Source organism: Hippopotamus amphibius, chromosome X, assembly GCF_030028045.1.
Source record: "Hippopotamus amphibius kiboko isolate mHipAmp2 chromosome X, mHipAmp2.hap2, whole genome shotgun sequence".
Taxonomy (NCBI): Eukaryota; Metazoa; Chordata; class Mammalia; order Artiodactyla; family Hippopotamidae; genus Hippopotamus; species Hippopotamus amphibius.
The window spans coordinates 125876248-125902093 of NC_080203.1; the positions used below are offsets into that span (position 1 = coordinate 125876248).

At 41.7% G+C, this 25846-nt stretch overlaps 1 protein-coding gene across 1 annotated transcript in view; it reads right to left on the reverse strand.

Annotated features, from left to right (window-relative positions):
- Positions 1 to 25846, reverse strand: part of EGFL6 (EGF like domain multiple 6) — a 60317-nt gene that overhangs the window by 27652 nt on the left and 6819 nt on the right. The window contains exons 2-5 of the mRNA XM_057718886.1: positions 14762 to 14874; positions 7622 to 7714; positions 2823 to 2942; positions 71 to 190 (exon numbers count right to left, since the gene is read on the reverse strand). Coding sequence (XP_057574869.1) covers positions 71 to 190; positions 2823 to 2942; positions 7622 to 7714; positions 14762 to 14874 — 446 coding nt within the window. The remainder of the gene's footprint in view (positions 1 to 70; positions 191 to 2822; positions 2943 to 7621; positions 7715 to 14761; positions 14875 to 25846) is intronic.

Sequence of the window (25846 nt, forward strand, 5' to 3'; positions counted from 1 at the left end):
GTGATGAATGAAAAAGGAGGAATTCAATAAAGGGAGAAGTCAGGGGAGGAGGCGATTCTGGTTGCTCTACCTATACAAGCTCTTCCATTTGGGGCCAGGCGGAGTCCCGAGGATGGACACAGACAGCGCGGCCCCTCTTCCGTGTCTTTACAGCCATACTGGCAGTTTGTCATGGCACACGTCCTAGAGTCTGCAAAAGGAGACATTTCCCCCATGAGATGATAAAAGTGCTTACAGACTGAGAAATGATCTCTGACCTCTGGGACATGAAATGTAACACGTGGAATGGTATTAGAGGATGAGCTTCCTCGTCTGAGTCCCAAATGGAGACCCAAATGGAATCTGGGCAGGAGTGGTGTCTTGGTGGCCCCATGGTCTATTTTGTTGGCCAAGGCATTGCATTTGACTGTCTTTAGGCAGAGCATGCACCCCTCAGTTACCAAAGACAGCATCTCTCTTTCTTCCTGTACAAGCTCTAACCATTCCTTTATGTCACCTGGCTGGTCTCTACTATTGGCTGAAATGCAACCTCTGATGTAGATGATTTATCTGAATAAATGGGAGAAAAGAATGCAAATTCTAGCCATCTCTCCATTCATATCTAGCCTCAGTGAAAGTCACTCGAGTCACAAAACTTTGTCTTTTAAGTGCCTGTATTAAAATATGTGCCACATAAGACTGATCAGCTATCCAAGAGGCAGTTACTTGCCTTTTTCCCAGCTTCCCTTGCAGCAATAAGGAGTGGCCATATGACTCAGTTATAGCCAAAGAGATATTAAGATAAGTCTGCTGGAGCTCTGGAAAAGATGCTGCTGCATGATAAAAGGGACAGACATAAAAGAAGCATTTGTTCTTTGGCATCACTCCCTTCTCCTTTGTCTTGCCTACCTTCGATGTATGTGTGATATCTGGAGCTGGGGCAGCCATATTGTGACCATAAGGCCACAAGCATGAGAATGAAATCAGTACCCTGAGGATGGCAGAGGCTAAGTCCTTGCTGACCTGTTCTGGAACCGCTTGCCTCCAGCTTTTAAAAGTAAAGATAATTTAGCTGGATTTTTCTGTCACTCACTGCTAAATAGAACTTATCTCACAAAAATGCATATCCTTAGCAGGGTTCCAGTATGTATGGATCAAAAATGCCTATAACAGGGGAGCATGGTAAATATCCTCTTTATCCACCTGCATCTATATATAACATGCTAATCACCCAGCTGGACCAAAGAGACCACAAGGAGCCAGGTGAAATAAAATCAGCATCAAGGAGAGAGATTCAGGGCCACCTGGATACTGTGAGCTATAAACAGGGAGGCACAGGCAAGTCTCACATATATATAGAAATACACAAAGCAACTACAGGGACAGATACACAGGCCATGGTAACATAACAAACACCAACCAATGGTTATATTTCTAGCTTATTCTTTTTCTCTTTAGTTATCTTCTTTCAAAATTAATCTTCAAAATTTACCTCATTCTATCTTTCCATTTGGAAATAGATATACTTTTTGGCACTAATTAGGCTTTCGTGGAATGTTTTAGAAACATCCATTAGCATATATCTTTTTAAAAATGTTAAGTGATGACTAGAAAAGCCTGGGGCTGGGCGGGTGGGGAGGGGGAGGTTCTGGCAAAGTTCTATTTGGTACTGGTTACGTGGGTGGTGGCTTTATAAGAATTCATTAAGCTACATATTTGTTTCTTGGGGGGTTCTGTTTAATTTATAATAAGGATTTTTTTTTAAAAGACTCTGAATGCCTGCTTTATCTCCTAAGCATGCTTGCTAATGGAGAATCTAGGTGACTGGTGGTGTTGGGGCACTTTGCCAAGGGGGGGGTGCAGCACAAGGATGAGCCGGGGGTGGAGGGAGGGGCAGGGAGCTGTGCACAAGCCCAGATTTTATAACTGAGGGAGAGCTCGGGATAGGCTGGGGAGTCAGAGGGACTCTGCTACCATGGGAAGCTGGCAGAAGGCACAGGCTCCAGGTTTGCTGGGGGTTGCAGGGCAGAGGAAAGAGAGAAGGGGAGGCAGGGAGGATGGGTTTGCTTTTCAGCTGCAACATAAAACCTGAAAAGCCTTCCTTCTCAGTAACTGAATGGATATAGACACCTACCCCTCCCACAGGACATGGGTTCTCTTTATCAGAAAAGGGCTTTTCTTTTCAGGAATGTGAATCGGAATGGATTTCCAACAAGAGTCACTAATCTTTGAGCCCGGGGCAAGGGGCGTGAGAAGATAGTTGGTGGGAAGAATGCAGGTCCCAAGATGGAACTGAAATTTATCACACCTTCCTAAAACAATATGCTTATTTCATTCCGTATGCTTATTTTTTTCAATGAAGAAACCCAATACATCCCGGCATATAGAGAGATATATAATTTATTTTTCTCCTGAGTTAGTCTTTTTATTTAAAAACTAACTGGCCAGAATAGGCAAATTTATGGAGACAGAAAGCAGATTAGTTGTTACCAGGGCCTGGGGGGAAGATGAGTGGAGAGTGACTGCTAATGGGGATGGGGTTTCCTTCTGGGGTGATAAAGATGTTCTAGATTGTGGTGATAGTTTGTACAACACAGTGAATGTATGAAATGCCACTGAACTGTATACCTTAAAATGGTCAAAAATGGTGAATTTCACAATATATGTATTTTACCACAATTAAAAATAAAATATGTGCTCAAAGATGTTTTAGCCTGGGGTGATGTAAGAGTCTTTGGGGTTTTTTTCCCCCACAATGACTCAAGTCAACTTTTCCCCAAGCATCAAATGGCAAAAGTCAAGTGTCTGGGTGGACTGAGAACAGGCTGGCTGCTGAAACTTACTGGAACACGTGGCATCTGGCATGAGCATGTGGCCGCTGAGGCAAAAGCACTTGTAGCTACCGTGTGTATTCACACATCTGTGTTGGCACAGCCGGGGTTTTAATCCACACTCATTCACGTCTGCAGGAGGGCAGTTAGAAAACGGAGAAAGATTTACTGAATGAGGAAATATCCAGATGTGGAACAAGGTTGGCGTTCCTGGACCCCACCTGTGGGGGTGAGTATAAGGGGCCCTGACTCACCTCGTCTCCTACCATCATTAAATGATTGGTGAGGATGTGGAGCAAACTGAATGATCGTACACCACTGGAGGGACTGTAAATGGGTACAATCACTTTGGAAAACTGGCAGCATCTGCTAAAGCTAGCTAGACATATCCATGACCCAGCAATTCCACTCCTGGGTGTACGTCCAACAGAAACATGGGTATGTGCTCACCAAAAAAAATGTGCTAAAATGATCACAGTAGCACCACTCTTAATAGCCCCAAATCAGAAAGAATCCAAATCTCTCTCAAAAAAGGATGGATAAACAACCTGTATACTCATGCAATAGAATACTATACAGCAGCAAGACTAAACAAACCACAAGTGCAAGCAACCATGGATGAAACTCACAGACATGATATTGAGTGGGAGAAGCTGGATACAAATGAGTACATTTAAAACCAGAGGCAAGTGAAACAAACAAAACAAATCCAAGCACAACTACTCTGAGGTGTAAGAGGTCAAGATATGGTTCCTTGTTGGGGGTTAGGGGCAAGTGATCAAGGGGAGCATGAGGGGTCCTCAGATAGGCTGTTAAGTTTCTATTTCTTGATCTGAACACCAGTTACATGGGTGTTCTTGAAAATTCATTGAGGTGCACATTTTTGATAGATGTACAATTTTGTTTCCTACTTGAATAAAAAGTCAGAAATATATAATTTAGATACTTCTGCCTTTAATGCTGTCCCAGGTGGCCCATGACAGATGCTAAAAGCACAACCTCCTTTCAATTATTATTTTGGGCGGCCCCACAATGGCCAAATTGTCTTGGCTCACGCCTTTCCAGAGGGAGCCCTAACAGGCAGCTATTATTGGTGGTGAGGTCACAGGACAATATTTAATCTCATATAAAGATGCTCAAGGACTTCCCTGGTGGCACAGTGGTTAAAAATCCACTGCCAATACAGGGGACACAGGTTCGATCCCCGGTCCAGGAAGATTCCACATGCTGCAAAGCAACTAAGCCCATGTGCCACAACTACTAACCCTAAGCTAGAGCCCTCAAGTCACAACTACTGAGCCTGAGTGCCACAACTACTGAAGCTTGAGCGCCTAGACCCTGTGCTCCGTAACAAGAGACGCCACTGCAATGAGAAGCCTCTGCTCGCCACAACTAGAGAAAGCCCGCGTGCAGCAACAAAAACCCAACACAGCCCATAAAAAGAAATAAATAAATTTAAAATAAATAAATAAATAAGTAAATATGCTCAGAGGATGTTGTTAAATAAGAAGGTTGCAAAACTGTGTATACAGATTGATACCAAATTTGTTTTTTGTTTAAAAAAAAAAAAAGCATAGGGACTTCCCTGGTGGTCCAGGGGTAAAGAATCCACCTTGCAAAGAAGGGGATGCGGGTTCAATCCCTGGTCAGGGAACCACACGGTCAGAGTCAAGATCCCGTATGCTGCGGTGCAACTAAGCCTGAGCGCCACAACTACTGAGCTCATGCACTTCAAGTAGACAGCCTGTGTGCCCCAAACTACATAGCCCATGCACTCTGGAGCCCACACGCCACAACTAAAGAAGAGAAAACCTGCATGCCACAAGTACAGAGAAGTCCATGTGCCTCAACAAAGATCCCATGTGCTGCAACTAAGACCTGATGCAGGCAAAATAAATAAACAAAACAAAATTTAAAAAAATAATAAAATTTTTAAAAGCATAGAAAAAAATTGCCTGTGGGAATTCTCTGGTGGTCCAGTGGTTAAGACCCGGCACTTTCATTGCCTGCAGTTCGATCCCTGGTCGAGGAACTAAGATCCTGTAAGCCATGTGGTGCAGCCAAAAAAAAAAAAAAAAGCCTGGGAGACTATGCTCTATATGTTTATAATGGTTACCTCTTGGTGGTAAGATTGAGGTTGATTTTCTTCTCTGTGCTTTTCAGTGTTTAAAATGTTAAACATTAAGATTAGCTTTTTATTAAAATAAAAAATGATACAGAAGGAAAATAAAAAGTGATCATGGGTCTCATCTTTGGGAATGTGGTCACGTGGGTGCCTCATGTCTTAACTCCCTCAAGGAAGACATAGAAAGGAGAAAAGAACCAAATTCCATGTAAGTCCAAAATCCAGCATGGCAACAGGCGATGTCCATCCTGGAAAATAAAGAAGTAGCTGCTTTCGTCTCTGAAAAGAACCTTACATGGGGATTTTCCGACGCCTTAGCTGGACACCTGAACCACCTTCTCCATCTCCAGTCCCCTCTACGCTACCATCTCCTGCATGGATCCTAACTGCTTCAAAAGCAGGAACTGAAAAATGCTGATTGGACATAATGAGAAAGCCAGGAATATCCCATCACTTGGCCCTAACTCAGAGGCGTCTCTTGGAAGAAGCATTTTGGGGAAAGACATCAATTGGGGGTTGAGGCCTGCAGCCGTTAGTGGATATATGTGGACTTTGATCAGGCTGCCCTGGAGCAGGGAGGCTGTGGGGGGAAGACAGACAGTCCCAAATCTGAGCCAACTGGACCACTCCCTCAAAGTGAATATTTTGCTGGGACTTGAAAAGCAGCATGAAAAATACCTTCTCTATTCCAACTCTCTTGAGAAGGTTTCTTGGTATAGAATCCAAGACATATGGAAAAACAGGTTTTCTGGCGTGAAAGCCCTGGTAAGGGACACAGCTGAATTATTACTAATGAGAGCATGAGTCTTGACGTGCTTCCCTCAAGCTGTTGGACAGTTCTAAGAAGCACGTTAGCGGTACTGGCCTCTATGCTGGTGGTGGCACAGAAGAGACAGAGATTCCTCTCTCAGGCTGCAGGCCTGGCAGCACAAAGAAAGGCTATTTCAGCGTCTGCAGCTAACCTCTGGGCTTGGCAGTGAGGGCTGGGGAGGGCAGGGACACAGTGGAGTGGGCACCTGCCCTTCTCTGGAACCCCATTCTCCCTTCTAGAACCCTGGCAAGGCTCTTTCTTAAGGGCAGCTGAACTGGATTTGCTGGTCTTTGCTCACCTGCATTAAAGAACTGGGGACCCTTTCTTAATTAGTGCAGGTTTCTTGGTGCCATGGTTCCTCAGCCTCAGCACTATAGACACTTGGGGAGAGATCATTCTTAAGCGGTGGGGGCTGCCCTGTGCATCGTAGGATGTTTAGCAGCATCCCTGCTCTCTATCCCCCAGATGCCTGTAGTAACCCCTCCAAATGTCTTCAGACATTGCTAGATGTCCCCTGGGGTAAGGCTTCCAGATTTACCACATAAAAATACAGGATGCCTGGTTAAATATGAATTTTGGAAAAATGACTAATACTTTTTCAGTGTATATATGCCCTATGCAATACTTGGAACATACATACACTATAAAATTATTTGTTGTTTATGTGATATTGCAATTGAAAATAAAATTTAACTTTAAATCTAACTGGGGATGGGTATTTTATCTGGCAACTCTTCCTAGGGGACAAAATTGCCCAGGTTGAGAACCACTGTTCTCAATATTATAACTTCTTTAATATCTTCAGATAAACAGCCTATGACAAAAGGCATAAATTGCCTTTTAAAATATATCAATTACAATAAAAAAAATGCATGTCATTCTACCCAACAATTGCATTTTTAGATGTTTACCCTATAGAAATACTCAAGGGTGCAAGGATACCCACAGGATGATGTCTGATTTAGCGCTGTTTATAGTGATTAAAAATTGGGGACAACTTAAATGATAGTGGTTAAAGTATTTATAATGATAAAAGCATTTGCTCTAGGGACTAGGATACAGCCTTAAAAAGTATGAGAGAGTTCTGTATGTGCTGACATACAAAGATGCCCATGAGAAATATTCACGTCTGTAGTATAATAAAAAAGGAACTGCAGAGATTGAGGATAAACTCTTAACTACAGGTGGGGGATGGACTGGGGGGCAGACATGCTCAGTTTCTAATTTATATCCTTTTTTAAAATTTTTATTTATTTTTGGCTGCATCGGGTCTTAGTTGTGGCACACGGGCTCTTCGTTGTGGCATGAGGGCTTCTCTCTAGTTCTGGCGCGTGGGTTCCAGGACACGTGGGCTCAGTAGTTGTGGAGTGCAGGCTCCAGAGCGCATGGGCTTTGTAGTTTGCAGCATGCGGGTTCTTTAGCTGAGGTACGCGGGCTTAGTTACCCTGTGGCATGTGGGATCTTAGTTTCCCAACCAGGGGTTGAACCCGCGTCCCCTGTGTTGGAAGGCGGATTCTTAACCACTGGACCACCAGAGAAGTCCCTTAATTTATATCCCTTTGCATTGTTGGATTTTCTTAGTAAAAGGTATGCATTACTTCGGTAGCTTAAAAACACAATAAACATAATTTTTTCAGAGAAAAGAAATGGCTATTCATCTAGCATCTTAACAAAAGCATTAGAATGACTTTGACATTTTTCTAAAAAAGACTGTTTGAAAAATCTCATTGTCAAACCACTTTCGTTTAAAGATTTGAGTTACAAACCACGGAATCCTGAACGCCATACTCTGTCCCAAACCCCGCTGCACTGCCTGAGATGCTTCTCAAAGCTGGGGGATAGATCTGTGTTACCACCCTGGTCTGTAGTACTGACCTTGACTGCAGGTTTTCCCAGTATATCCTGGAAAGCATTGACATTTATTTGGTCCCACACACTCACCGAACTTGCATTCGGGTTCACACGTAGCTGTGGAAAGAAAAGGTATTTTAAAGATAAAAGAACAGGAGCCAACAGGCACAAGAAAAGATGCTCAATATCATTAATTATTAGAAAAATGCAAAGCAAAACTACAGTGAGGTACCACTTCACACTGGTCAGAATGGCCATTATCAAAAAGTGTACAAATAATAAATGCTGGAGAGGGTGTGGAGAAAAGGGAACCCTCCTACACTGTTGGTGGGAATGTAAGTTGGTGCAGCCACTATGGAAAACAGTATGGAGGTTCCTCAAAAAACTAAAACTAGGATTACCATATGATCCAGCAATTCCACTCCTGGGCATATATCCGAACAAAAATGTAACTCAAAAAGATGCATGCACCCCTATGTTCAGAGCAGCACTATTCACAATAGCCAAGACATGGAAACAACCTAAATGTCCATTGATAAAAAAGATGTGGTACATATATACAATGGAATATTACTCAGCCACAAAAAAGAACAGAATAATGCCATCTGCATCAACATGGATGGACCTAGAGATTGTCATACTAAGTAAAGTAAGTCAGAGAAAGACAATACCATATGATATCACTTATATGTAGAAACTAAAATATAACACATATGAACTTTTATGAAACAGAAACAGACTCACAGACATAGGGAACAGACTTGTGGTTGCCAAGGGGGAGGGGAGGTGGGGGAGGGATGGAATGGGAATTTGGGTTCAGCAGATGCAAACTATTACATATAGGATGGATAAAGAACAAGGTCCTACTGTAGAGCACAGGGAACTATATTCAATATTCTATGATAAACCATAATGGAAAAGCATATAAAAAAAGAATGTGTATGTGTATATATATATGTGTGTGTGTGTGTGTGTATAAAAATAACTGAACCACTCTGCTATACAGCAGAAAATAACACAACATCGTAAACCAACTATATGTCAATTAAAAAAAACCCACCAGAAGTAGTTAGGCCAGTGAAATGCACACATGTCAAACTCAGCCACCTTCCATATGGCAGAGAAATCCATGGCGACATACACAGGATGATCTGCTTCTTCTCCAGTCTGTTTTCACTTTTAAGATACTAGAAAGTGTTTTGCTTGCAAACTAGATCACCAACCCCATCCCGCAACTCCCCTTCCACCCCACGAGTACAAGCTGACCATAACTTTGCCTAGCACTGTGATACCTCCACTGGCTTTCAAAGAAAAAGAAAGCTTCCCACACCCCCGTCAGCCGGTTTTGTATGTAAACACAAAAGATTTAATAAAGAATATGGTTTGTGAGCTGGAAGAGACTCCATAGTTATCCTGGGGCAAGGGCCAAGGTCCCTCTCCTCCTTTCTAGTGCTTGCTTTTTTTTTTTTCTCTCCCATACTGTCCCTCCTATTTTTCTTTCGAATGATCAAAATCTTTCTAATGGTGTGTGTTAACAGTCAAAATGAACAACCCATAGATCGGAGGCAGGGAGACATTATGTCCAGCCCCAAGGATGGGAACCACAAGCATGATGGTGGTGATGGTGGTGGTGGTGGTGGTGGTGGTGGTGGTGGTGGTGGTGGTGGTGGTGGTGGTGGTGGTGGTGGTGGTGGTGGTGGAGGCATGACAAAGGCAGGATTTGTTTTTCTGTTTTATCCACTTCTGTATCCAGACACCTCACACAAATCAGGCACTCAATAAACATTTTCTGGATGAGTGAAGTGGTAGGAGAAACAAGGATAGGATGGGTAACAGATTGGGTTAGGGGCAAGAAAACACAGTCAAAGATGGTGGAAAGTTTGAGTCCAGCTCATAGGGAGGAGACAGGGAGAAAAAGCTGTAGATAAGAAAGGAAAATGGGAAAATCCAAAGACAAGGAGGGGAGAGAGAGAGAAAAAAAATAGTGAATGAGAGAGAAAGAAGGCATATAGGGAATCATGGACCCTCACATTTTCTGGATCCAGTAGGAGCTCAAGAAACAGTCAGCATATGAAAGGATGACTCAGTAATTGCCCAGAAATGCTTGCTTACTTCTCTGCCCATTGATTTCCTGGCTCATAGTAGGTCCACCCCTAAGCAAGCCTGTTCCTAAAGATCCCAGAATCTTCCCCTTCAACCCAAACTCTACTTTTTGCTTATTTCACCATTCATTTCCTAGCTACCTGGACTCTAAATCTCAGCTGTCTCTGTGTTTTCTTGTCCCCAAACCAATCAGTTACAGCATCCTATCCCTCTATCCCTGTTTCTACCACCAATTCATTCACTGAACAAATATTTATCTAGCTAATGGGAACCACTGTGCCCACAGATATCTGGGAGATTACACCACATGCCTCTCTCTCTCCACTTTCCCCACCTCAGCCTGTGAACAGTGTTTAGCTGATGTAGGGGTCTAACAGCCTAGCCCCTGATTTCTAGGCAGGACAAATTCTGTGGTGCAATCAACACTCCGGGGCTCCCTGTGCGATCAGGTGAAGCCAGACTTCTCCTGAAGCCACATCTTTGCCTCGCTTCTTCTCCTGCTCCCTCACTCCCTTACAGATTTCTCCCAAGAGCGCCACTCGATAGAATATTTGTACAAGAATCGCTTTCACACACTCTGCTCCTAAGAAATCTGATGTCAGACATGACATTAAACTGATATTTCAAAAGCATAGCTCTGATCATGCCACGCTTGGCACAGAACTCATCAAATAATCTTCGCTGGGTCCTGAATACAGGACAGGTATTTATATATATATAACCATGACCTGGCCTCCAACTTCTTTTGCAGCCTTAGCTTACTCTGTTCCCTAGACCCAGGCAACACTGTGGTCAGACCAGACTGCCCGCTATTCTCTAGACCTACCCTGTGCTTTCTATCCCTTCCTCTCTATTGTTACCCACCCTGGGGCACCCCTCCCTGACCCTCCAATGGTCAATATCCTCCCAATCCTTCAAGGACTACCTTCCAGAAGCTTTCACAGATTTCTCCAGTCACATGTCAACTTCTGCTCAACTTTGGGAACTCCAGAGAACTTTGATGGGCTTCTCCCATGAAACTGATGTCTTCATCTTATTAAATAATTAGGTATATATTTTGCTTCAATCCTTGACTTCCATCTACTACCTGATTCTAAGTACCTTCAGAACAGGGACTTCAATATTCATCTGTGTTTCTCCTGCTGCATTTAATAGTGTTGTGAACATGTTAGATACTTAGTTTTGAATGACAAAGTCATAAGCGTAGAACTTTTAACAGGGAAACATTTCATGGCTCAGAATAGATCATAAGTGAGAAGGTAGGGGAAAAAAATGCTTCCCAGCAAAATTCTTCTACTTTTGGAGGCAAATGAGATAGAATTTGATTTCCAGGGTCTATTTTGTTATGGTTATGTTCTTGGAGATGCAGCTTTAAGTCTAGATGTTAGAAAAATAAATCTTTTATATTTTTAAGCCCTGAAGACTTCTGATTGTTCCCTGGAAAGTTATTTTCAATGTAGTCCAGACAGGAAAGCCCAGGATAAATGCCAAATAGCAAAGAGGAGAAGTGGTGAATAATAATACCCTTGCTGCTATAAGATCAACACTCCAGAAAGATGTTTTCAATTTGCAGTAACTTTGGATCTGTGATTTGACCAGCCAATCCACAGCACTGGGAAATTCCATTTATGTCTAAAATGGCCTGAAATTTAAGTGTGCTTTAGATAAAAGATGCTCTCGTTTAATTTTCTCACATACTCCTCCATCTGCAGCTTTTCGCTGGGGATCTGTTCACAGACAACTCTTTATCCCATATCTTGCTAAGTGACCAACATCTGAAGGTTAATAATACTGAGTGAAAAAAAAATAATAATAATACTGAGTGGAGCAGATCATGCCCTGGGAGCAGATTTAAGCAGGGCAGAGGCCAAGATCTAGAAAGCTCTGGCATCGACACAGGGCCTCTGAAGGAATGAAGGGTGATAAGACAATGGAGGTGAAGGCCTCAATGGACTGGGACCTCACAGGCTGGGGTCTGGCTCTGCCTATTCGGGCAGGTTGGCCTGCGTGATAATGAGAACACAGGTAATGGACTTGTGTTCCCGTCTCATTACCACGCAGGCCACACTGGCTCAGAAATCAGAGCCCAGGCTATCAGGGGCTAACTACCCTGTTACTTGGTGCTTCAAGAAGCACATGACTTTACCATCAAGAAGGATCATGCTGGGATTTACCTGGCGGCCCAGTGGTAAAGAATCCATCCTGCAATGCAGGGGACTCAGGTTCAATCCCTGGTCGGGAAACTAAGATCCCACATGCCGAGGGGCAACTAAGCTCGCGCACGCCACAACTACTGAGACTGAGCACCTCAACTAGAAAGCCAGCATGCCACAACTACAGAGCCCATGCACCCTGGAGCTTGCATGCCACAACTAGAGGAGAGAAAACCGGCATGCCACAGCTAGAGAGAAGCCCACGTGCCACAGCAAAGAGCCCGTGCACCACAATGAAAGATCCCGACCACATCAGAACTTCCCTGGTGGTCCAGCAGTTAAGACTCCGTGCTTCCTATGCAGGGGGCTTGGGTTCAATCCCTGGTCAGGGAACTAGATCCCACATGCCACAACGAATATCCCGCATGCGAAAATGAAGATCCTGCATGCCACAAACTAAGACCTGGCACAGCCAAATAAACAAATATTAAAAAAAAAAAGAAAGAAAGAACATGCCATTGGATATAATACGGTACAGATTTTAGATAGAAGAATCATTGCAATTTACTATGTGAACATTTGACTGGGGCAGAGGGTGGGCTGACCATCTCTTTGGCTTGCCAAATGTGCAGAGGGAGCATTTTGCTGGAATGCCCTTTAGCATCTTGCTTTCAGTTCTTTCATGCCTATAGTATTATATTGTCCACAAAAGCACTGAGAATGTGACTGGCTATGTGTACCGTGGCCAAACTGCTCTGATCTAGTTACAGAACAGCTCTTCCAGAAAACCAAAGCTCACCCTCATTTATTCACCAGAGACATGCAAGTTTTATGGCAGGAGGTCCTGATGTTCGTGCAACTATAAGAGAGATTCCAAGTCAGGCATCCCATGTGGTTTTTGACCCTTTCCACCTGACTGACTTCAAAGAAAAATGTGTCATGTTGTGTCTCGAAAAAGAATACAGCAACATTGAATTCCCCTATCCCCTGCGGCTTTCACGGACAGAAGCCTGCAAGGTGAGTTCTGGATCCTTTCTGGATCAAGGAGAACTTATGAGGTATTTTCTACGTGTGGCAGGGAATGAGCACAGCCTTTGATGCATACACTCCTTACCTCTGAGGCAGGTGTTCATCTCTCCATGCTGCAGAGGAGGAAATGGATCCTGATCGAGCTTACCTACCTCACCCAAGGTCACCCACATCAGTCTGGTTCTCAAGACAATGCCCTTGATCGTGACATGATCCATCCAATCAGTACGAGGACCACCCTTTTCAACTGACAAAGTCCCAGGGGAACATTCTAACTTTTTTTCTCTAGGCAAGCAGTGATAAGCTTCAAACATTTTTTTCTAGTTTCTTCAAACTCTTGTCATCGCCTCATAAGGAAACTGACAGTGGAAGGTTTTACATAATACTGAGCACGCGGGAGCAAGATCAGTGTCCTCCAATGTTTCATGGATTTCGGATATGATCAAGTTCTGCCTTCATCTATGGTCTATAAAGATTTTTTTGCACCAGCTAAAGAAGAGGCGGCTGGGGCAGGGAAAGAGCAGCAAAAAGAAGGTAGCATTGTTATTCTTAAAAACAGCTAACATTTTTGTGCTTTACAGTTTATAATTCGGTATGATCCACACCGATGCCTACAGTGTATGGGACATGCAGTCGTGTTTTATCCCATTTAACAGATAAAGGATTCAGGCTCAGGCCTATGCCACCTACTAGGTACACAGGGATCCTGAGCCCAGATTCCTGCCCTGAAGGAATGCACCCCTGTCAGACAGTCAGCTAGGAGGAAAGCAGATTTGATTCTTCTACACCGTGAATGTCAATTACTATAGAAAGTTATATAAAAACAATGCAACACAAAACTCTATGCTCTTCCCTAGCCTCCTTAACTCTCTTGAAATTATCAGAGGCCACTCTTGGAGTTCCTAACACATGGTCTGAGAAACAATGTCCAAAGCAAATTATGGTACCTCAGTTTGAAATCTATACAAAAGAACCATGCATATCTTGCATATATGCATGTATCCCTTGAAACCACCTAGAAACTGGCATAACAGACTTTAAAAACGTGAATAATCTGGGCTTCCCTGGTAGTACAGTGGTTAAGAATCTGCCTGTCAATGCAGGGGTCATGGGTTCGAGCCCTGGTCCAGGAAGATCCCGCATGCCACAGAGCAACTAACCCCGTGTGCCACAATTATTGAGCCTGCGCTCTACAGCCCGCAAGCTACAACTAATGAGCCCATGTACTGCAACTATTGAAGCCTGCGTGCCTAGAGCCCATGCTCCTCAACAAGAGAAGCCACCACAACGAGAAGCCTGCGCACTGCAATGAAGAGTAGCCCCTGCTCGCCACAACTGGAGAAAGCCTGCACACAGCAACGAAGACCCAACACAGCCAATAAATAAAAATAAAATAAATAAATAAAAATTAAAAAAAAAAAAGTGAGTAACCAAACTATAAAGTGGCTTACTTTCTTGTTTGTGACCAAAGCCTACTGCTTGGGTGATTCACAATTAAAAAGTGAATTTCACTAGAAATCAGTTAGAAAAATTATCATTAGAAGGAGGCATTTATTGACCGATTTTTGCCCAACTCAGTTCCTCTAGATTAAAACAAAAACAGTAAGAAACAACCCCGCCATACTCACTAAGATAGCAGCAGAAATAACTGACGAGACAGGGCTCCTAAGACAAATCATGTCGAGGGTGATGGTGTCAGACACGTTTTGAATGAGAAGAGATCTCATAGGAACCAGACCTTGGGTGTTGGTAGTTACCATGTCTCTCTTCTGGCGAAGCCACTGGCAATCTGGTGACAGCTTACAGTGTCACAGATGAAAACCGAAGGACCCAGGCCTACTATCTGAGCACAGGGTGGTCTGAGTTTTTACAAAATTACCTTCACAGACTCCCTTGCTGCTCCTTCTCCAGCCGTAACAGCAGGCTAGTTTGGTTCCATAGCGACAGACCCCAGGCTGGAGTGACGATGCCGACAACCCGTGATCCCTTGGACTGTGGATAAAGAGCCACATGTTAGTACTGAGAAAACAGGAAGGGCCACAGAGACTCTGCCCTGCTATTATATGGACAGGAGACATGACAATTACCTGGTCAATTTCCATAAACCTGCCAGAAATGCTAGATCAGATTTTGAAAACCTGAATTCTGGGGTGCCAGCCTCTGCTACCATCCCTTGCTAGCCTTCCCCAATAATTAGCATCATCTATTTCCTCCCTTCCCAGGGTGAAAAGAATTGGGTTACATAATCTATAAAACTAGGACACACACAAGCGGCCAAAAATGTCTGTTTCTAAACCTTGTAGAGGGCCAATTTTCAAATCTGCAAGTGGCTACCCAAGTCTGTTTCCGTGCCAAGTGTGCTGATGTGACTCCCTGGCCCCATGGCTTTGTCCCAGACAGGAGCGCTGCACTTTTACCCCATTGGCCACCTGGGGACTATTGAACAAACTGGAATCTCAATACGCTATAAACGGTTAAAGCTAGAAAGGCTCTAGAGATCTTTCACCGAAGCCCTCTCATGTTACAGATGAGGAAACTCCAGCCCAGCGGAGCAGAGTCACAGCCCCAGCAGAGCCATGTCGGGGATTCCAGCCCAGGGCGCCTTCTCATTCCTGGAAACACAATTCACTCAACTCTTTAACTGTACAGCAAGGGTTGGCAAGTGTTTTCCATAAAGGGTGAGATGGTAAATAGTTCAGGCTTTGTGGGCCATAGGGTCTTTGTCTAAGTGCAAAAGCAGCCACAGGCAACAGTAAATAGTTGGGTGTGGCTGTGTTCAATAAACCTTAATTTATGGACACTGACCTTTGAATTTCATATGCTTTTCATGTGTCATGCAATAATATTCTTCTTTTGGTTTAGTTTTAACCATTTAAAAAGGTAAAAACCATTCTTAGCTCAAGGGCCACATAGAAACAGAGGGCTACCAGCCTTGGCCTGGGGGCTGCAGTTTGTTGACCTTGATCTAGAGGCTGGAATGAGTGGGCCCTGCCCTCCAAGTGCCATGACTGAAGCTCACTGCATGTTCACCTATTCACCAGTCTGGGATTGGACAGGGTTGCTACCAGATTCTGGAAGAAAAGACTTAAGTTGTGTATTTATTGTGGATGGCTGGGGTTGTTTCTCATGTATATTAAATACACTGTAAAATACATGCATATGAAACACCTGGGCACTTTAACAGGCAAGGAATGCACATTTTACCATGTGCTTTCTGCTGCATGACTGAATTCTATGCAAGTTAATAATATCTTAGTCAAGGTCAGGAAGTTAAACAACTCTGCAGCTTTCCCTTGTGGTCTGCTTCTCCCACCAACTTGGTTATTCAGGGAAGAGCTGCAAAGATATGTTGTGGGACATTTCATTAACTGAGGACACCAAATGCAAGGATGATTTTACTGACTTTTTCTTGAAGGGGACTTCTTTTCATCCTCTAAGGGAATTAACTTGGGGGATTTAAAAGTCAATCACTCAATCATTCAGAACAGGGTTTTTCAGCCTCTGTGTAACTGATATTTGGGGCCAGATGTATCTTTGTCATTGGAGGCTGTCCTGTGCATTGGAGGACATTTCGCAGCATCCCTGGCCTCTACCTATGGATGCCAGTAGCAGCCACCCCTCCAGTTGTGTCAGCCAAAAACGTCTCTAAACTTTGCCAAATGTCCCCTGGGGAGCAAAATGTCCCGTGTTAAGTACCATACCATAATCTTGACCAGTCTGCATGTAACTAACAATTTGTTGCAATCACATGAAACATTTGTTGAGCACTTGCTGTATTCCAAGCACTGTCTTAGGCACATAGAGTGATTAAAAAGACCGGATCTTTGCTCTCTTAAGTTCACAGTCTATTGCAAATAGATACATTACAGTATAGGACAGCATGGTAAGTATCATTACAATGCTCTCAGAAAGAGTTGTGACTGAGAAATAATACAGCCATCTGTCATAATCTAATCTGGATATTATTAACAATTCTGCAAGGGATACCATAATCTTGACCAGTCTGCATGTAACTAACAATTCCCAAATAAGAAACTGTAGACAAATGAACATCAAGTGTGCTGAGTAAGTAAGTGTTAGTCCAAACACGATGTACTTAAGAATCTTTTTCTAGTATTTAAAGAATGGAGATAGAATTCACGTAACATAAAATGCATCCTTTTCAGGGGTTTTTAGTGTATTCATTGTGTTATGCAACCATCACCACCATCCAATTCCAGAACATTTCCATCACTCCAAAAAGAAACCCCGTACCTAATAGCAGTTAGTCTGAATTCTCGCCTCCCTCCATCCCCTGGCAACCACAAATCTACATTTTGTCTCTGGATTTGCCTATTCTGGACATTTCACATAAATGTAATCATATACTATGTGGTCTTTTAACGTCTGGCTTTTTTCATTTAGCATGTTTTCAGGGTTCATTCATCTTGTGGTACGTAAGAGTACCTGGTTGCTTTCTATTGCTGAATAATATTCTATTGTATGAACAGACCACATTTGTTTATCCATTCATCAGTTGATGGACATTTGGGATGTTATTATGAATAATGCTGCTATGAACAACTGTGTACTAGTTTTTGTACGAACATATGCTTTCATTTCTCTCGGATATACACCTAGGAGTGAAATTGCTGGGTCATAAACAGAGTTAAACATAAACTCTATGTTTAACTTTTTTGAGGAACTGCCACAGTTTTCCAAGACAGCTGCATCATTTTACATTCCCACCAGCAAGGTATGAGGGTTCCAATTTCTCCACATTCTCACCAGCGCTTGTTATTGGCCATTTTTTAATTACAGCCATTCTCGTGGTTGAGAAGTATCATCTCATTGTGGTTTGATTTGTACTGCCCTGATGGCTAATGATGTTAATCATCTTTTATGTGTTTACCGTTTTTTTGTGTATCTTCTTTGGAGAAAGGTCTATTTAGGTCCTTTGCCCATTTTCCAATTGGGTTATTTGTCCTGATGTCCTTAAGATTTGAACACAAAGATCAAAACTAGTCAGTAAAAACAGCTATTCTCATACCCTGGTGAATAACTTTACCTCAGCCCGTGAGAAAAATCTTCCACCTAGATCCTCAGAGAGTCAGTTTCTTGACCATCCATGCTTGTAATAAACCTTGACAAAGTGCCCACTGTTTTCTCTTCCTTTAACAAATGGAGCTGATGTTTGGGGAGCAGAGTGGAGGGAGAAACTAACTTTGCCTAGAAAAGAGGAGGAAGATGTTGCAGGGGAGGCAAAATTTGAGGTGGATTTAAGAAGAAAACATGATAAACAGAAAAGCTATATGGGGAGAAATTCTGCCTATGGGAATTTAGTTCCATATTTTTATAAGGAATGTGGGATTCATTTAATTAGATTTCAATCTATCAACAAACCCTAGAGATGACATGCCAACTTTTTTTTTTTAATTTTTATTTTATATTGGAGTATAGCTGATTTACAGTGTTGTTTTAGTTTCAGGTATACAGCAAAGTGATTCAGCTTTACATACACCTATTCTTTTTCAAATTCTTTTCCCATTTAGGTTATTACAGAACATTGAATAGGGTTCCCTGTGCTATACAGTAGGTCCTTGTTGATTATCTACTTTAAATATAATTGTGTATATATGTTAATCCCAAACTCCTAATTTATCCCTCTCTCCCTACCTTTCCCCTTTTCCCACTTTTCCCCTTTTTGACTGCAGGTTTGCAACCAATAAACTCCCCAACTCCAATAGGAAGGGCCTTACATATTTCCTGATGCCAAAAAACGCAGCACCATCCTCAATAGGAGCCACTAAGAGCATGAGGAGTCTGTGGCCTATAAGCTGGGGCATAGAACAGTGGTGTGTGTCTGGAGCAGGGGAGTGGGAAACAGTGGGAGGGAGAAGGAGCAGGAGATAAACAAGGGCCAAAAAGGAAAAGCCTGTGTCCATGTGAAACATTTTGTCCCTCCTGAAGGTTCCAGAGAGTTATACAAAGATTTCAAGCAGTTGGAAATATCAAGGACTCTGCAAAACACAAAGCAGCCTCCACTGAAGTGGGGTGAACTCAATAAGCACCAAAAAGATTATTGAAACATTACACCAAAAACAAAGGCAACAAAAGCAAAAGTAAACAAGTGGAACTACAACAAACTAAAAAGCTCTGCACAGCAAAGGAAACCATCAACAGAATGAAAAGGCAACCTACTGAATGGAAGAAAATATCTGCAAATCATGTATCTGATAAGGGGCAAATATCTAAAATATAAAAGAAACTCAAACAACTCATTAGCCAAAAAAACCAAACAATCTGATTTTAAAATGGGTAGAAAATCTGAACAGACATTTTTTCGAAGGAAGACATACAGATGGCCAACATGCACATGAAAAGATGCCCAACCTCAACTAATCATCAGGGAAATGCAAACCAAAACCACAATGAGATATCACGTTACACCTGCCAAAAGGCCTATCATTCAAAAGACAACAAATAACAATTGTTGGCAAGGATGTGGCCAACATTCCCTCCTACACTGTTGGTGGGAATGTAAACTGGTACAACCACTATGGAAAACAGTATGGAGGGTCCTGAAAAACAAAACAAACAAAAAAAAACTACCATACAATCTAGCAGTTCCACTTCTGGGTATTTATCCAAAGAAAACGAAAACACTGACTCGAAAAGGTAGATGCACCCCTATGTTCACTGCAGCATTATTTACAATAGCCAAGATACAGAAAGAACCTACATGTTCATCGATGAATCAACGGATTAAAAAAGTGGTATGCGTACACAATGAAACATTATTCAGCCATAAAAAAGAATGAAATCTTGCCATTTTCAACAACATGGATGGACCTTGAGGGCATTATGCTACATGAAAGACAAATACTGTATGATCTCACTTATATGCGGAATCTTAAAAAACAAACAACAAACCCCCTCCTCCCCCAAGCTCAAAGATACACAGAAGAGATTGGTAGCTGCTGGCAGGGGCCACAAAACAGGTGAAGGGAGTCAAAAGGTACAAACTTCCAGTTATACAATAAATAAGTCCTGAGTATGTAATGAACAGCATGGTGACTATAGTTAATAATCCAATATTGCATATTTGAAAGTTGCTAAGATAGTAAATTTTAAAAGTTCCCATCACAAGAAAAAAATTCTGTAACTATGTATGGTGACAGATGTTAACTAGACTTATTGTAGTGATCATTTTGCAATGCATACAAATATAGAATTGTGTTGTACATCTGAAACTAACATAATGTTTTATGTCAATTATACCTCAAAAAAAGATTATTGAAATTTTAGATGTGAAGTTACAAAAAATCAAATTGAAATTTGTTGAAATATTATTTTTTTCAAAAGCACACTTGGAAACCTTGGTGAAAAAGCCCAGGGTCCCCTGTACAGGTGGCCAAACCCATTTCATATGTATTTGTCAAAGTCAATTACTTTTGATTGTAGAGAATACTGCCTGGGGTTAACTAACAGGAGAAAGTTACCAGAAGGTGAAACTCATATACTGTTTGTACATTACCACAACTCTCCAGAGAAGTCCTTTCTCAAATTTTATTGCTTTCATATGCTTGCCTTTAGGTGAAAAGATGAAACTGAGAAATCTGAGGTGTATTAATTTCTCCCAAGCCATCATTTTTGACATTGTACAAAGTATCACTTGTAAAGTTCTCCAAAATGTTAATGACTAACACTTGAGCCATCAAAAACTTGTTAATAAAGTCAAATTTCTTATCCACTGGAAGGAATTCTTTCCCCAGTCACAAATGCATTTTAATATTACAGCTCTGTTAAAGATATCAGAAATTTGTCATTAAATCTAGCCTTATTCTCATTTGTTTAAAAAATGGAAACAACAGTTAAGATTCAACTCATGTTTGAAAACTATAAAATGGATTCTGATATGCAGGCAACTACACAAATCAGAAACCACCAGTTCGGCCTCTAGCTGCTCTGTGGATGCAGCTGTTCTGTGCATATTTCCTAAACGAGAGCAAGCACTGGAGGAAAAACCATCAGAGAACCATGTGAGTCCATAAATGTGCAACGTGCCTTTTCACTAATGGGTGTGCTGTCCATGTATTCACCTAGTTTTGAGAGAGAGCGTCAAAGGGACAGCTACAAATGGAATTTTACTGGTTTAATCATCAAATTCTACATCTGGTCAGGAAAATGGGAAAATAGTTTAAAAGAGGGAAATCACTAGTAGATAGAATGGCTAATAATTACTTGTTTGTAGATGCCAGAGGAAATTGGTTTATTACACCAAGAATCCAGTGCTGCATTCTACGCTTGCTAGTATTCTTTTTAATTCACATATGCAGCTATTTAAAATTATGGATAAAATGAAAACTATTAAAAATGTTTCTGTTTAAGCTGAAACAATATTGAGGGGAAGAAAGAATCCAGCACAGGCTAGCAATGATTCTGACAATAACAGTAGGACACACTATCTTACAAAATCTTTATAAAAAAACTGCTTAAAAAGCTTTAAATGTTTGTTTCTGCATAGTTCTCAAATGACATTGCAAGTTACTGTTAGCAAGTAATTCAGATTATTTTCCCAGCATCGTCTCCTTCTACCTGCCTTTTGCCCTAATTTCATGACCAGTCACTAACTTTCCCATCACTAATTCAACTACTCTTTTACTTTAGTATCTAGTTGTGAGTACTGTACTCTGAATAAGAGACACAAATTATTGGGTTAAACTATATGAAACTACCATTTTATAAGTTAAAAATGGCCAAATATCTGTAATATCATATGTTGCAATTTACTGATCATGGAAGAGAAGGCTAACTGCTCATTAAATCCATTTGTGTCTCCTGGGCACAAAACTACACTATATGTCCCAGCCAGCCTGTTGGTTAGATGGGGCCACAAGAGTGGTTTTGGCCAACAGAATGCAGGTAGACCATCTCCAAGGCTGTGCACAAAGCCTCCCATGAAATCCTTGATTCCTCTTTCATCAGCCCATTGAATAAAGACGATTTGGTGGACCTGGCAAAAGATGGCGCCTCAAGATGGACGGGGCCTGGTCTCACGTGAAATCACATAGCAGAGTCTCTCAAACATGCGTTGGACTTGCAGGCAGGCAAAGAAAGAAACCTACTGTGTTCAGCTACTATGATTTTGAGATGGTTTAATGCCTAAGTTAGCCCACACTAATCAAGAGAGTAATATTTCAAGACCATTTCCTTTCCTGAAGTCTAGAACACATGATTTTTTTCTCCCTGTGTGAATCCATTCAAACAAAAAACTTAGCTATCAATATGAATTGCGCTTAGTTCCATATTTAGTGAAGCACGTTTTTTTTCTAATGTACAAAATTGGAGCGGTGCATTCTGGGATCAAGGATGCATGGTTAAGGCATAGTATCAATCACCTGAATTTAAGAGATATCTGAGTATAAAAATGAGCTTATACGCATTTGGCTGGATTGACCCAACTCCATGGAACCTGATAAACCTGGGGCAATCAATAAAAAAGAGTTTATGAATCTAGAAAGAGAATTCTTGGTCTTGCACTGAAACAATTCCATCAACATTCTTTGCCACTTTGGGAGGTCTGGTTGGGCTAGATAGCTGCTTGGTGCGCTTGCGCACAGGTGCGCTCTCTCTCTGATTTCTCTTCTTAAACAGCACTGACATTTAGAAGGCCCAGGGCACCCAGTCCTGAGGCAGGGAAGTGGCAGTGTAGGTGAGCAAGTCTCTGTGGGGAGGAGGCCCTGAGCCATGAGAGTCTGAGCTAAATGCTGAATCGCCCAGAGTTCCTTAAATGCATTATACAGCTTGCTGTCTACATTGATCAAATTAATCACAAATCGCCGTCTCCACAGCTGAAGTTAATTTAAAAACATTCCAGGGATTGTGCAAGTAGTATAGTATTTCTTCATGGGATTCCTTATTCTCTGCAGAAATCTACTGTGCCAGAATTCTTAGTATGCTTGTTTATGGTCAGGTTCCAGGAAACCTGATGATATTCTCCAAGACAAATTGACAAGTCAAAACTTTTTTGCTGATGTTTAAATACATTTCAATGTTGCCAAACAAATGAAAAATTTTCTAAATATGGGCAACAAGGTCCAGCCATAAGAGATTTGTTTTTCTTTTCTCCTTTTTTCAATCACAGCTCCCAGTAGCGCAAGTCCACAGTAACCAGTTCAGATTAATTCTGGGTTCCCATCTATCTTTGAGACACAGAGTCCAAGTCTAGCAGGCCCAGGGATGCCCCAAAGCATCTCACCTTCCTGGATGTATAGGCATTTGAGAGCCCAGTCAAAAATGCCCAAGCTATCAAGTGTGTACCAGTGTGTACTGATGCATCTTCAAATTTCCCATGCTATGAGGAAGCAAAACGTGGAACTTTCCACTGCTTCCTCTATTTCTCTCACTTATCTTTGAAGCTCAGGAGTTATGTAGAAATTGGGAATAGAGACTTAGTTTGGGCTCCCCCAGAAGCAGGCCATGAGACAAGGATTTGAGTGCAGTGGTTTATTTATGAGGTGAAGAGAACGTCCATGTGGGAGTGGGGAAGTTAGACGAGGAAGGGAAGGTTGTCAATAAAGCAAGGGTTATCCAGACAGTTACATTTATTTTCCATCACATTCATTCATTCATAGTGAGCATGAAGGAGAATAATATAAAATGGAGTTAGAGAAATAGGCAAAGGCTAGATCACGCAAGGCCTTTTACACCATTTAAAATAGGATGTTATTCTTAATCCAACGGGGAGTCACTGGAAGGTTTTAAGGAGAGGGCTGACATGATCTGATGTAACTCTTAAGAGGGACAAATTTGAGACGTGGACTAGAGGGGACAAAAGAAGAAGCAAAGGGAAGCTACTGTGGGGGTTCAGGTGACAGATGATGGTGATGTGGCTGGGTGGTGGCAGGCAGGAGGGAGAAGGAGATGGGCTTGAGACATGGTCCAGAGTAGGACTTAGCATCTCATTGCATATAAGTGGGGAGGAACAGTGAGTTGTCAGGAATGATGCCCAGGTTTTTGGCTTGAACCAGTTTAGACACTGTTCTGGAATAGTGGGGATGGGTGAGATGTGGACAAGTGAATTCTGGAGAGTTGATCAAGAGTTCAGTTTTGGATGTCCTAAGCTCAGTGAGACATCCCAATGAATAGGTCAAGAACTGACAAGGGATTAACCTCCAAAATACACAAACAGCTCATGTAGCTCAATATAAAAAAAAAAAAAATCAAAAAATGGGTGTAAGATCTAAATAGACATTTCTCCAAAGAAGACATACAGATGGTTAAAAATCACATGAAAAGATGCTCAACGTCACTAATTATTAGAGAAATGCAAATCAAAACTACAATGAGGTATAACCTCTCATCTCTCAGAATGGCCATCATCAAAAAATCTACAAACAATAAATGCTGGGGAGGGTGTGGAGAAAAGGGAACACTCCTACACTGTTGGTGGGAATGTAAACTGGTACAGCCACTATGGAGAACAGCATGGAGGTTCCTTAAAAAACTAAAATAGAGCTACCATATGATCCAGCAATCCCACTCCTGGGCATACATCCGGGGAAAACCATAATTCAAAAAGATACATAAACCCCAATGTTCATTGCAGCACTATTTACAATAGCCAGGTCATGGAAGCAACCTAAATGTCCATCAACAAATGAATGGATAAAGAAGATGTGGTACATATATACAATGGAATACTACTCAGCCATAAAAAAGAACAAAATAATGCCACTTCCAGCCACATGGATGGATGCAGAAATTGTCATACTGAGTGAAGTAAGTCAGACAGAAAAAGGCAAATATCATATGATATCACTTATATGTGGAATCTAAAACAAAAGGGTATAAATGAACTTATCTACAGAACAGAAATAGAATCACAGATATAGAAAATAAACTTCTGGTTCCCAGGGTATAAAGGTGGGGGTAGGGATAAGCTGGGAGATTGGGACTGACATGTACACACTACTATGTATAAAATAGATAACTAATAAGGACCTGCTATATAGCACAGGGAACTCAACTCAATATTCTGTAATAACCTATAAGGGAAAAAGAAACTGAAAAAGAATGGATATATGTATATGTATAACTGATTAACTTTGCTGTACACCTGAAACTAACACAACATTGTAAATCAACTATACACCAATCAAATTTTAAAAATGAAAAAAAAGTGCAGCAGAGAGAGCCTGGGACATGAGATTCGCATTCTGAAGTCATCAACATACAGATGGCATTGAAAGAGCTGGGACTGGCAAGATCACCTGGAGAGAGTTTAGATAAGGAAGAAAATAGGGTCAGAGACTGATCTCTGTTGAAATGAAGACTGGGAAAGGAGGCTGAGGAGTAGTCGGTGTGGGAGAAGGAAAACCAGAATGTGTGGTGTGGTTTTAAAATATGTCCATACATTCTTTGATATTCCTCCTTTCAAAAGTTAAGCCTAATTCCCCTTCCCTTATGAAACAGATAAGGACTCTATGGTCCTTCCCTGACATGTCCTCCTCCTGCCTTTTGTCTGTAGAAAAACTTCAGTCAAAGAATAAATTTAATCAGAGAAGTGAAAAAAGCAGAAGCAAAGGAAAATAGTCAAACAAGACAAAATAATAATAGTTTAGTCATTAAGAAATGTCAAGGATCTTTAGTTCCTCCTCAATGGCTAGAGATAATATTCTGAGCCATATCCTTTGCGCTGTTTTGTGGATACTGAAACCCCCACCATGTGGAAGAAGTTAACTATAGAATTTAACCAGAAGTTAACCAGGCTGTAGCCATGACAAAGCTGCCACAATTCCAAGAAGTGGCCTCAAAGAAATGGGAACAAACCAGCCCTGGAACTGAAGATTAACTGTGCTTAAAACAATCAAGATGACACTGATCCAAAAAAAGAAGATGACACTGATCAGACCACCACATGATCAATGTCAAGATGACTGTCAGAGCTGACTGTGCTGTTTCTGCAAGTAGCCCCCTCTCT